Genomic DNA, 14,022 nt, shown 5'->3' on the forward strand with positions numbered 1-14,022 from the left:
CCGCACAGCCATGGACACCTTGTCTTTGACAGAGGAGGCATGAATATGCAATAGAGCAAAGACAACCTCTTTAACAAGCAGTTCTGGAAAAACAGGTCGACCACATTAAAGAATGAAATGTTTTCTAATGGCACACACAAACAAATGCAAAATGGATTAAAGACCTAAGTGGGAGACCGGAAACTATAATGTTCTTAGAGAAAAACATAGGCAGAACACTCTCTGACAGAAATCACAGCAAGATGTTCTCCTCTATAACCCACCTCCCAGAGTAATGGAAATAAACACAGAAGGAAAGAAAAGAGGCTGATTTAAATTTCTAAGCTTCTGCACAGTGAAGGAAACTGTAAGCAAGGTGAAAAGACAGCCTTCAGAATTGAAGCAAATTACAACAAATCAAAAAACTGCCCAAGAGTTAATCTCCCACATATACAAGCAGCTCATGCAACTCAATACCAGAAAAATAAACAACTGGATCAAAAAGTGGGGAAAATAACTAAATAGACATTTCTGCAGAGAACATATACAGATGGCTAATGAACACAGGACAGATGCTCAACATCACTCATTATCATAGAGATGATAGTCAATACCACAATGAGGTGTTGTCTCACACTGGACAACTACCATCACCAAAGTCTCAAACAAGAAACACTGGAGAGGGAGTGAAAAGTAACCAACTTACACTGTTGTGTAAGAGTGAAAACTGGTATAGCCACAACAAACCGTATGATTTCTTAAAAACCTGGAAATAGCACTGTCGTATGACCCAGCAATCACCCCAACATACACCCCAAGGAAAGCAGAACTGAAAGAGACAAGTGTACACCAATATTCATCCCCTGACTATTTACAATAGCTAGGACATGGAAACAATCTAGATATCCACTGCAGATGAATGGATAAGAAATTGGTGGTATACATACATGGTGAAGTATTACTCAGCTGTGGACATGAATACATTTGAGTCAATTCTAGAGAGGTGGGTGAAATAGGAGCCTCTTCTACAGAATGAAGTAAAGCCAGAAAGAGAAATACAGATCCTGCATAGGAATGCATATGTATGAAATTTGGAGAGATGGTCATGATGACCCTACATGCAGGGCAGCAAAAGAGACAGAGATGGAAAGAACAGACTGTGGAGAGGGCAATGGTGGGATGATTTGAGCGAATAGCACTGAAACATGTACATTACCCTACATAGACAGATGACTGGTGCAAGTTCAGTGCATGAGGCAGGGCACCCAAAGCCAGTGCTCTGGGACAACAAAGAGCAATAGTCTGGGGAGTGAGGTGGGAGGAAGGTTCTGGATGCAGGAACACGTGTGTACTGGTGACCTACTCTTGTTGATGTAAAACAAAGACTAACCCAATATTGTAAATTGAATGTTTTCCCATTAAAATAATTTGAAAAAAATGAAAAGTTTGCTTTCTGAAACTTCAGTGTTGGGGGTCCATGGTCCAGCCTGGCTTCTGAATCTATGTAACAATGTCTGATTTGAATGAGAGCAGTGTCAAATTTTGATGCCGAGAAATGTGTTCTCATAGTCTAAAATCCTGCAAAACAGAAGAGTTAAGTTTCCATTAAAATATTACTTTGTGCTTCCCTCCAGGGTATCTTACAGAATGTTTCAAGTGATGGGAAAGGAAGCAAAAGAGATCACTCACTTTTAAGCACCAATTAATGTGGAGCATTCAGTTTTGAATAAAGTTTCTAGGCTTGACAAAAATGTATCTATACAATTCCTACATGACATGTATCAAGATAATTCTTCCATGTAAAACTGCACATAAGCATCTCAAGATGAAACACTGTGCCTCACAGTTACTAAAGAGTGAGAATAAAATGTGCTGTCACCAATGTTTCCCTTCATTCAATTTCTTATGTCAAAATACTACAAACTGGCTTTTCAACAACAGAAAGTTTCACTTCTAGTCATGGGAAGTCTAGCATCAGTGTGCTGGTAGGGTTTTTGTTCTAGTGTATATCCTCCTCTGCTTTGCAAACTGCTGAGTTTTTGCTCTCTCTGCTATGGCAAACCCTCTGAGGTCTTCTTCATATGTGGAGACATTCCTTTCCCAAGAGTTAAAAACAGATGTGTATAATGGACTTTTGGACTCAGAGGGAGAGGGAGAGGGTGGGATGATTTGGGAGAATGGCATTCTAACATGGTATACTCTCATGTAAGAATCGAATTGCCAGTCTATGTCTGACGCAGGATACAGCATGCTTGGGGCTGGTGCATGGGGATGACCCAGAGAGATGTTATGGGGAGGGAGGTGGGAGGGGGGTTCATGTTTGGGAACGTATGTAAGAATTAAAGATTTTAAAATTTAAATAAATAAATAAAATAAAATAAAATAAAATAAATACACCAGTGACAAAAAGTAAGGCCAAAATACACTGCATGCAACACTTTCTTGATTTTTCCAGTGGATGTTCCTTCCTTTCTCTTATCTCAGCTAAGGGATAAATTTACAGAAGTCTTAGTTTACAGAATTTAGTTATGAAATTAGATTTTCACTTACACAACATAACTATATGATTCATCAAATTCAGTACCGTTTGCTTACAAAACATATGGCTTTTGAGAATAAAATGACATACAATCTATTTTTTCTGTAAAGGATCAGCTAGTTTTATTACCTTAATGGCTGTTGTACTTGAGAAATATTTAAAATGCTAAGCAAAATCACTCTCAACAAACAGATCAAAACTTTCAATATTAAGAAAAGTGAGGATTACTTAGTATAGAATTCCTGCAACTTCTAATCACATGAATTGAAAATTATGACCTGTCTTCTGATAGCTTTACTTTGGAAATGCCCTTCTTATGACAGTGGCAACACAAAATGATGAAAAAAATATATGTTAGCAAATGGTATAAAACTACACTTGGGCAACGTTTTTAAGAAAATAGACCCTTTTATTAAATTCAAATGCATATTTCTTCTTTCCTTAAATTCTATCAAAAATCTCAAGAAAATATATGAATAATTGGAATATATAAAGACTCTGCAAACAGATGAGTTCATACTATGGCTTATGATGATGAGACAATTTATTCAAAACACCTGTTAACTGGAGGCAAAACACGGGAGGAATCTTTTATCTTCTTTCTTTCTTCCCAATGTTTTAAGCAGATATCGTGGTCTTTACCCCTAAGTTCCATTATATTGAAAGAACAAAGTGTTAACATTTTCCTCAAAATAATTCAGCTCCATAAGTTTTAAAAATAAATATGATACTTTAAAACAACGAAAACACACTATTGTTTGTTTAAGGCACTGCTGCTGCTGCTAAGTCGCTTCAGTCGTGTCCGACTCTGGGCAACCTCATAGATGGCAGATCACCAGGCTCCCGAGTCCCTGGGATTCTCCAGGCAAGAACACTGGAGTGAATATTTAAGGCACAGTGCGCTTTAAATTACATTCATACTGAAGTGTTACTCTTCTTAACAGGTGATGACCACAATTCAAACTGTAGCACAATCCTCAGACATCTGATCAATTCAGATCTGAAAGTGAAAAGAACATCAGATCTACAGAAAAATTAATTCATGTAATAATACATAATGGATCTTCTTTACACTACTTAGAAAATCAATCCTTTTGAACTAACGTGGACACAACCCTGATTGTTTTCTCAGTTCCTATCTGTTTTTGCTGAATCACTGTGATCGCCATGAGAACATCACCAGCTATACAAGCTATTCTTGTTTTAATGTTTTAAATTAACTTATTCATTTTAATGGGAGAAGAAAATGGTGACCCACTTCAGTATTCTTGCCTGGAGAATCCTGTGATCAGAGAAGCCTGGAAGGCTGCTGTCCATAGAGTTGCAAAGTCAGACAAGAGTGAAGCAACTTAGCATCCATGCATGCACTGGAGAAGGAAATGGCAACCCATTCCATTCTTTTTTTTTTTAATTTTTTTTTCATTTTTATTTTTACTTTATTTTACTTTACAATACTGTATTGGTTTTGCCATACATTGACATGAATCCACCACGGGTGTACATGCGATCCCAAACATGAACCCCCCTCCCACCTCCCTTCCCACAACATCCCTCTGGGTCATCCCCGTGCACCAGCCCCAAGCATGCTGTATCCTGCATCAGACATAGACTGGTGATTCGATTCTTACATGATAGTATACATGTTTCAATGCCATTCTCCCAAATTATCCCACTCTCTCCCTCTCCCTCTGAGTCCAAAAGTCTGCTATACACATCTGTCTTTTTTGCTGCCTTGCATACAGGGTCATCATTGCCATCTTTCTCAATTCCATATATATGTGTTAGTATACTATATTGGTGTTTTTCTTTTTCGCTTACTTCACTCTGTATAATCGGCTCCAGTTTCATCCATCTCATCAGAACTGATTCAAATGTATTCTTTTATACTTGCCTGGAGAATCTCAGGCACAGAGGAGCCTGGTCGGCTGCCCTCTATGGAGTCGCACAGAGTCAGACACGACTGAAGTGACTTAGAAGCAGCAGCATTCATTTTAATTGGAGTTTAGCATCTTACTTCCTCCTAAAGAGAGAAGGGTGGTACGCAATCAAATACTTCTCACTCAATCTGATCACAGGAGTGGCACTCTAGTAAATCACCAGGATAAATGACTCTGGCAAGAACTGGAATTCTGATGTAGAACATATAATCATAAACAAAATTTCCAAACTAACACAGACTCTTTTCATTACCATTGTCTTTAGTCTTTTCCCCAACTGAGGTGCTTAGTCACAGCTCCAGAAAGCTATTCTCTTTTCCTTCTAAGGACAGGCTTACATCTGTGGGACTTGGTATTCATGTGTTCCCTTTGGTTAGATTTCTTGCCTTCAACTCCAGCTCAGTGCTGACAACCTTCAGGTCTCAAATAACATACTATGCAACTGGTGAATTTCACATTCTTACCAAACAAAATAACTGTCAGTTGTACCTCCACAGTATTAATTTAGCCACAAGAAATCTCTGGCAAGACTAAAGTAAATGTTAGAAAGAGGACAGCACTTCTATGAAATCTGTTGTCAGCATTATAAACGACTTATAAACTACAAAGTCATCACTAAATAGACATCTACTTAATACCCATTTCATTACTGGATTCTTTCTTTGTATATAATCCTTTTATACTTTCTCATTTGCAACTGTTTCATAAAACCTGGGGCCCACTTTTCAAATAAAACTGGCTTTTTTTTAAAGTCAAGATTTAACTGATGTCTTTAAGATGTTAATTTTAACATTTGCATAATTTATAACTCCAAATACATAAAGGATGATGACAAAAACATCATAAATACATAAAATAAAAATATATGTTATATTTTTAAAGCCTCTGAGAAATTATAGCAAAACTGGGACAGAAAAAATTTAAAAACATTTAACGATATTTCAACATTTTTCTAATCTTTTTTTCATTTCTTATTTCTCATGTGATTTAAATGCATTGCAATATCAGTAGAGTATTGGGCTCCCCTGGTGGCTCAGAGGGTAAAATGCCTGCCTGCAATGCAGACCCATGTTCATTCCTGAGTTAGGAAGATCCCATGAAGAAGGTAGGCAACCCATTACAGTATTCCTGCCTGGAGAATCCTACAGAGCCTGGGAGGTTACAGTCCACGGGATCGCAGAGTTGGACATGACTGAGTGACTTCACTTTCACTTTAGTAAAGTATTATCGTATGTTTAAAAATCTATAAAAAATATGGTAAAAAATTCTGGTAAAAATATCACCGTTAAAGATACATATTCAGCTGTTCTAATTCATGGAGTGAGTAATCTGAAACAATTTGGGTTTTCATTGTTATTTGTGACCATGCCACAGCAGGACACAGATCATTCTTTTCCAACCAGGAATTGAGCTCATAAACCCTGCAGTGAAAAAATTAAAACACTAGACCACCAGGGTAGTGCCTTGGTTTTATTTCCTAAATGATTTGGAAATCCATCAATGTATAATATGGACTGGTATGAACAGGATAGAGGTAACACACTGAGTAGAAAATTGTAAACTGTATAATCTTGGTGAATATGTGATTGCTCTCTTCAAATTAAAATTCACTTTCTTTGAGTGTCTGAAAATGTTCCTAATAAGAATGCTGATGACTGAAAGATCTTGAAAACCGTGTTGGAGGTCAGTGATCCAATTCAGACTTCCTAAAATCTTTCCTGAAATTTTAAACTTCTGCCTTATTATTCAATCAAACTCTCACTGATTCTTTTACACTTTTGGTTTCTACCGTACATTTTTACTACAGAAGTACCAAAAGAATAAGAAGTCTAACAGGGCCTACAAGAGTATAAGCCATACTGTCATCCCAATTACTTGATATGTTTGTCTAATAAGTCCAGAGATACAAACCAATAAAATGTTAAATTCATCCATAGCATTAAACTGAGGCATTTAAAACTCCTATCATCACTGTTTCCTTACCATGATAAACAACCATTTCCCACAAACTAAAAGCCAAAAGTTTGTCCTAGAGTGATACCAGGCAATTAATGTGAATTCTAAATCCATGAGCAAAAAAACAGGCCTTCATTTTAAGAATGCTTTGGAGTACACTGAAATCCCACTGTTTCAGCCTGCTGGCTTCAATTTGCTTTTCTTCTTTTAATGTATCAGCCTTGGGAGACGACACATTTTAAAACTGCCTGCTAAACTTCTTACCACCATCACTGTAGACCCCCTTGCTTAATAAAGTGTCATTATGGAGTACCTAGTGTCAGACCTAATTAATTAAAAAAAAAAGGATCTGAAGAATTATAAAGTTTTAGAAAATTTGGAAACATTGCCAAGCTGGCTTCTAAATATTAATAGATATTCAAATTCACAGATACATAATTTTCAATATATCTTCAATTCAACGTCCAACCTTCTGAGACCAAAGATGGTGAAATTTCTGACTACTTTCTTATATAAAACAGCAAACGCACACACAAACATGGTTCAGCCTGGACTTAAACCTCAGTATCTTCATTTTCACCTGCAAAGTCCTTAAACTGGATTTCATCATCATCTTCAGGATCAAAGGTATCTGTTTCATTAAGTTCAGCTAAAAACAGTAAGAACATACTCTTAGAGACATAAAACCAAGATGTTATTAGATTAATTGTCTATTTAAAGAAATAACACTGGATTAATACTAAAACCCTGAACCTTACAAAAAAACTGCTTGTAATCAATCCTTGGTTCAACAGTTTTATTCCAAGAAAAGTCTTCCTAACTAGAAACAACACAGAGAACAAACTCACAATGAAACTGCTAAAAGAAATTCACTGCCAAGTATTTATCTGATTCCCAATTATCTTAGTATTTCTTAAATGGCCTGTATCTCATCAGAATCTTCACCCTTACTAAAAAATTCATAAATTTATAATAAAATGCACTGTAATAGAATAAAAACAAATTTATCATATTCAAAATGTGAGTTTAGTACACTTCCTCTTTTTGTTACTAGAAACTTATTTTAATTGTTCCAAGTGTACTAGAGGAAGAATAGAATACTTTTGGCTCTAAGAAATAAAAGGGATTTAAAAACACTGTCCCCAAATCTCCACGGCAGTACTCTAAATACTAAAAAATACCTGAATACTCTTTTCAAAAAAAATCAATACCAGTACCATAAATGGTGTCCTCGATTAGCTGAAAACAGATATAATCTCTTAAGAATTGTTTTTAAGAGTGTAAAAGAGACATTCCTTTAACAATTATTGTTTATAAGTCTAAGATTTCTGAGTTTTTTAACTCTCCACCAAAAGAACATATATTAGGAAGAGAATCCATTACTAAATTGTTAATATTCTGAAGTATTTAATACATTTAAATTTAATTTAAGACGAATTTAAGCATGTATGCAAAACTACAGAAAAGAGAGAATTCTGAAACGACTGTTTCACCTAAATACTAACTAGTAAATGCTATGAGAAGACAGGGAAGTGTAATAACTTTGATATTAACTTCCATATTCCAGAAGCTGTCTATAAGCCTTCAGACTTCTAGCTTCATCTGCATTGTACTTTAAAATTACACCAGCTTTGTTATCCTTGGAGAAAAACAGGAAGGATCAAAACTGGTTATGCAAAGAATCATCAGTTGTCTCATAAATTACTTTCAAATTAAACACCGTTAAGAAAAATCTCACTATTCTCTCAGCTTCCTTCTGTCATCTGCAAACACACACAGGCACAATCATTGTGATGAAGTTTGCGTGCATAACCAAATAAAGTTATTTCCAAATAACTAGGAAAGTTATGTATACAATGCACTGAATCAAGCAAAGAAAAGGAAACACGTGGGGTGGCAATGTGGTCCTTGTTCACACTCTAACACTGTAGTTCAAACTGAAAGTGGTATTATTACCCAAGAGAATCTTTCTATAACCCACAGTTCTTAGAGTATCTTACTGATTTGAATTATCTGTGGTGCTTTTTATATTCCTTAAACCTGACAGGCCTGAAGTGAAGTCTTTGTGAGTTTATGATGCAAATATGCCTGAGAATTACTGCCCTTTAGGGAGTTCACTTTTCTCCATTTTAAGGAAGCTGAGTCACTCACAGAGGAAAACTTTCTGAATACTTACAATTAAGCTAGAAAAGGCCTAAAGAAAGGCAACTGAAAATATGACAGTTATAAAACTGCAGTGTAATACAAACCAACACTTCTCAAGCTATAATGTGCACCAAAAACACATGAGGATTCTGTTAAAACACTGAGTGTGAACTCAGTAGTGATGAGATAGGCTAAAAATCTGCTCATACAATTCCATGGAGTAGCGATGCTGCTATTACCTTAGATTATGATTTGAGTAGCAAAGGTTTGTAATTATCCACAACAGATTATAATCAGAAGAGCTATATGTGGGTATCACTTTAAAGTTAGCATTTTAATCCCTTAAGGTATTAATATAAATGTGGTTACATTGCCCATCAAACAGAGAATTAAACTGGGAATTAATTATTATTTGATCCATTTGCAGGATTATATGTAGTTAAACTAAAGTAAATGGACATGAGAATATACACTTTTATGGACAGATTATATGTTTTTAGTCATCAAATACAAAAAAATGTATCACAAAACATACAAAAGAAAGAAAATCAGTAAAGTATCAGGATATAAAATCAACATACTTAAACCTGTTATAATATTAATGCATTCATATTACCCAAAGTAATGTACAGATTCCATGTAATTCCTATAACAATTCAAGTAGCTTCCGCCCCGCCACCCCCCACAGACAAAGTTATATGGAACCTCAAACAATCCAAACTGCCAAAGCAATCTTGAGAAAGAATAAAGCCGGAGGACACACTTCCTGCTTTTGAAACACAACTGTCTAAACAATATGGGACTGCATTCCACCCCGTAATGCAGATCCCAGAACAAAACTGAGCACTCAGAAATAAAATTTTTCACAATCGGTCAACTAATACCTATGAAGGGAACCAAGATCACATTGTAGAAAAGACATCCTCTCCAATAGACAGGACTGGAAAAACAATACTTAACGTAAAAGTAGACCTCATTTCTTACACCAGATTCCACCTAAAATTACCCTGAAATAGATCAGAGATGTAAACACAGAGCTGAAATCTTAAAACTACTGCAAGAGAACACAGTGCAAAACTACCGAATGTCGCTCTTGCTTTTTGCAAACTAGTAAAACCTAGTAAGTGAAACTATATCACACTAAATCGCTTTTGCATGGAAAAGGAAATTGTCAACAACAATAGAAAAAAACAGTGCATTAGATCGGTAAAAATATCTGCAAATGATATAACCAATAGGGATTAACAACCAAGGTAGATAAATCCTTCCATTTGCAACAACATGGATGAACCTGGAGAGTAGTGTGCGAAGAGAAACAAGTCACACAGAGAAAGCAAACACTGCGGGACCTCATTTATACGTGGAATCAGGACTGAATGCAAACTCATAAAATTTCAGGTATGCTCCTAATCTCTCAGCTTTGAGTGACCTGGATTTTCTGCACAAGCCTCAAATGAAGAGAAGAACTATCAGTTGCTTGGCTGAATATTAAAAGTATGCCCCAACATGCACAGAGACTAAAAGCAGAGGTTGAGAGGCCCATGGGTTTTTAATGAAACTTCAAACATGGGCTATTTGCTAGGTTATAAACAAGCATTCAATGGCCACACACAAGGAAAATATACATACCATACAGAGTCTGTTTCAGAAACTATCCAACAAATGATGACAAGAAAAAGCTCTGGGAGAAGAAATCTGATGTCCCATCTCACCATGTTATATCTGCATTTTCTAGTTCTCAACAACTACAAATCTTGAGACACACAAAGAAATAGGAGAAAGTGTCTGGTCACATATAAGGAAATGAGCAATTAATAAAAAGCATGGCTCAGAAAGCCTAGAAGATGGACCTAACAGAGACTTTACATCAGGTAGCATAGACAAAAATAATACAAGGAACAATGTGCATAATGTTTTTTTTTTTTTTTTGATTTTCAAGAATATTTCACTAGAGAATCAGGTCATACAGATTCTTTAAAAGAAACCTAGTGGAGACGAAAAGTGGAATGCCTGACTTCAAACTGTCTCTGTAAATCACTAATAGAACAATCACACCAAAAACTAAACAAGGAAACAGAAGACTTAAAATTTACAAATCAGAAAGTCTTAGGTATTTACAGAACACATGACCTGGTAATAGAATAGAGAGAAATAGCAATCATTTCATGCAAAATTTAATTAAGCACAAGCAATGGGTTTAATACAGAAATCAAAAGGATTTCTGTTTCACAACTCATATTCCAAATATTGAGGTCATAATGGCCAACTACCAAGTAGTTCTCTAAGTATTCATCTCAGATTTATAACTTACACTCTAAAAGACCTAGTCTATGCCTTACCTTTCTCCTATAAGCCCCCCAAATCCTTTTTTGGAGATAGAGGTTTTGTGTCATTTAAGTGCATCACCTACAGCAGTGGTTTCTCATACTTAGATCTGAGACCTGTAAATTGAAAAATCATAACTGAGAACCTAATATAAACTTACGAATTTCTTTTCTTTTGATGAGTGAGAATGCTAATGAAAATCACTGTCATATGCTACTGTTCTTTTTTCAGCAAAGGTCATTTTTCAAAAAGATTCAGAAAGCAAACCTGGAGGGAATCCTCTGGTGGTCCAATGATTAGGACCCAGGGCTTTCACAGCAGTATTCTGGGTTCAGTCCCTGACTGGGTATCTAAGATCCCGAAAGCTGCAGTGTTGTCAAAAATTAAGAAAAAAAAATATTGAAAGGAAAATGAATAATCTAGCTCTGTGAAATATATATCATAAAATACAAAGATATCTCCTTGTTTTACTACAGAAAACTGAAGTCAGCCTGCAGCACAAACCCTGAAAACCTAGCACAGAACCTTGAATACACTTGGACTTTAGATGAGGACAGAATGATGAGCTGTAGTATTTATCCAAAATTATACGGGGATATATATTGCATATTATATTTAAAATCAGAAAAGAAACAATCATTCTTCCCAGAGAACACATATACCATCAGTCAGCCAGAATCCTATCATCTTAAACATGAGCAGATATTAACAAATTTTGATGCCGGAAGGATGAGAATCATAACTGGCTAGAACAGGTCAAATGCATTTTATCACATCAATGAAATACTGGTATTAATGATTTCTAAATTCAAGAACATTATAAATTTAAGTGCAATTTTTACCTGATAATCTCGAAGACCAACCAATATAATATCTGAAGTGTTTATCCAAATCTATAAAATAAAGCTCACAGTATATTGTAGTTAAAATGCAAACAAAAAAAAGTGTTTGATGTTAAGCCATACTTAGCGTGATACAAATGGCAACCAACTCCAATGTTATTGCCTGGAGAATCCCAGGGACTGGGGAGTCTGGTGAGCTGCTGTCTATGGGGTCGCACAGAGTCAGACAGGACTGAAGTGACTTAGCAGCAGCAAAGTGATACAAAAATTACAATTCACACAGTGTGTGAAAAGTATCTGCTAAGGATTAGGAGAAAACTACAGATATGTGTATGTGTTGTATTAGACCTGGAGTGGATAGACGCATGTCACAAAATGAAACACTAAAGGTGGTAAACTACTGTTGTTTTTAACTAGGGGAGGATGAAGAAATATTGAACCTGTCACAGCACTGAATACTAGATATGTTAGTCCTGGAGTGAGTTGAACAAGCACTCGAAACAGGTTACAGGACTGAGAGAAACACTGGATGGTGGTAAGCGACACAGAGTGATGACCAGAGATGAAGAAGCAATGGGAACATGTCATGACAGTGAAACACTAGCTGATGATGAACAGTATTATCAGTGGCAAGATGCCTGCTCCAGAGTTCCGGTTCAAGACGCAGCATGCTTGCACTAGAATGCGGGCTTAGTAAGTGTGTGATGCCTCCCCTAAAGTGCAAATTCAGCAGTTACCACAGCCTACCCTGGATCGTGATGTCAGAAGGGGTAAAAGGAGAGCTGGAGGCGGCAAGCTCAGAATGTGCACGACGTGCACTAGAATGAGGGCTCCTTGGTGGCTGATGCGTGCATTAGATTGCAAGTTCAGAAGTTGTGACATGGGTATCCCATATCACCCATGTTGTAAAACCTCACACTGGTCTTCTATTTTTTACATATGGTACCGTACCCATTTAAATGCACTTTTCTCAAATCATCCCACCTTCACCTTCTCCCACTGAGTCAAACGTCTGTTCTTGAGATCCTTGTCTCTTCTCCTTGCCTGTGTATAGCCCATCTTTCTAAATTCCACATATGTGAGTTAATATGCAGTTTTGTCTTTCTCTTTCTTAGTTCCTTCATTCTGCGTAATAGGTTTCGTGCTCTTCCCACTCATTAGAACTGACTCAAATGCATGACTTGTTATAACTGAGTAATATTTCATATGTGTATGTAGCAAAACTTCCTTAACCATTCATCTGCTGATGGACATCCTGGTCACTTTCACATCCTAGGTATTGCAAACAGTGCTTCAATAAACATTGGAGTACTGTGTTTCTTAAAATTCTCGTTTCCTTGAAGTTCATGCCTAAGAGAGGGATCGCTGGGTCACATGGTATTTCTCTTTCCAACTTTCTAAGGAGTCTCCATAATGGTTGTACCAGTTTTCAGCCGACAGTGTAAAAAGATTCCCTTTTCTCCACACCCTCTCCAGCAATTATATTGTAGACATTTTAATGATGGCCAATCTGACCAGTGTGAAATGATACCTCAATGTGGTTTTGATTTGCATTTCTCTTATAATGAGTGATGCTGAGCAACGTTTCTGTGTCTCTTAGTAATCTGTATATCTTCTTTGCAGAGGGCTTTTACCTATGTTTTGATTAGTGGTTTGTTTTACTGAGTAGTATTTGTAGCTGACTATTGAGATGCATGAGCAGCTTGCATATTTTGGAGACGAATTTTTTGTTAGTTTTTCAGTTGCTATTCAGTTCAGTTCAGTTCAGTTGCTCAGTCGTGTCCGACTCTTTGCGACGCCATGAATTGCAGCACGCCAGGCCTCCCTGTCCATCACCAACTCCCGGAGTTCACTCAGAGTTGCTATTATTTTCTCCCAATTCTGAAGCTACATATTCACTATAATTATAGTTTTCTTCATTGTAAAAAAGCTATAGAGTTTAATTAGGTTACTTTTTTAAAACTTATTTTGACTTCCTTTAGGCAATGGGCCATAGAGGATCTTGTTGTGACTTATTTTGTGGTGGTTGTACCTATATTTTACTCTGAGGGGGGTATATTTTCTGGTCTTACTTTTCCACCTATAATCCATTTTGAGTTTATTTTTGAACATGATGTTAGATAGCGTTCTAGCTTCTACACAGAGCTGTCCACTTTTCCCGTAACACTTTTTTGAAGAAAATGTCTTTTTCTGTTGCGCATTTTTGCCTGCATCGTCAAAGATAATGGGTGCAGGAATCTATCATTGGACTTCATATTTTTTTCCATTGGTCTATATTTCTATGTTTGTGCAAGTTTCA

At 36.4% G+C, this 14,022-nt stretch overlaps 1 protein-coding gene and 1 pseudogene across 1 annotated transcript in view; both read right to left on the minus strand.

The window, feature by feature from the left end:
• LOC132659074 (testis-specific Y-encoded protein 1-like) overlaps positions 1 to 14,022 on the minus strand; it is a 48,990-nt pseudogene that overhangs the window by 2,834 nt on the left and 32,134 nt on the right.
• LOC132658869 (eukaryotic translation initiation factor 1A, Y-chromosomal-like) overlaps positions 6,966 to 14,022 on the minus strand; it is a 36,893-nt gene continuing 29,836 nt past the window's right edge. The window contains exons 2-4 of the mRNA XM_060408476.1: positions 11,724 to 11,774; positions 7,966 to 8,050; positions 6,966 to 7,060 (exon numbers count right to left, since the gene is read on the minus strand). Of these exons, the coding sequence (XP_060264459.1) occupies positions 6,966 to 7,060; positions 7,966 to 8,050; positions 11,724 to 11,774 (231 nt within the window). The remainder of the gene's footprint in view (positions 7,061 to 7,965; positions 8,051 to 11,723; positions 11,775 to 14,022) is intronic.

Source organism: Ovis aries, chromosome Y, assembly GCF_016772045.2.
Source record: "Ovis aries strain OAR_USU_Benz2616 breed Rambouillet chromosome Y, ARS-UI_Ramb_v3.0, whole genome shotgun sequence".
NCBI lineage: Eukaryota > Metazoa > Chordata > Mammalia > Artiodactyla > Bovidae > Ovis > Ovis aries.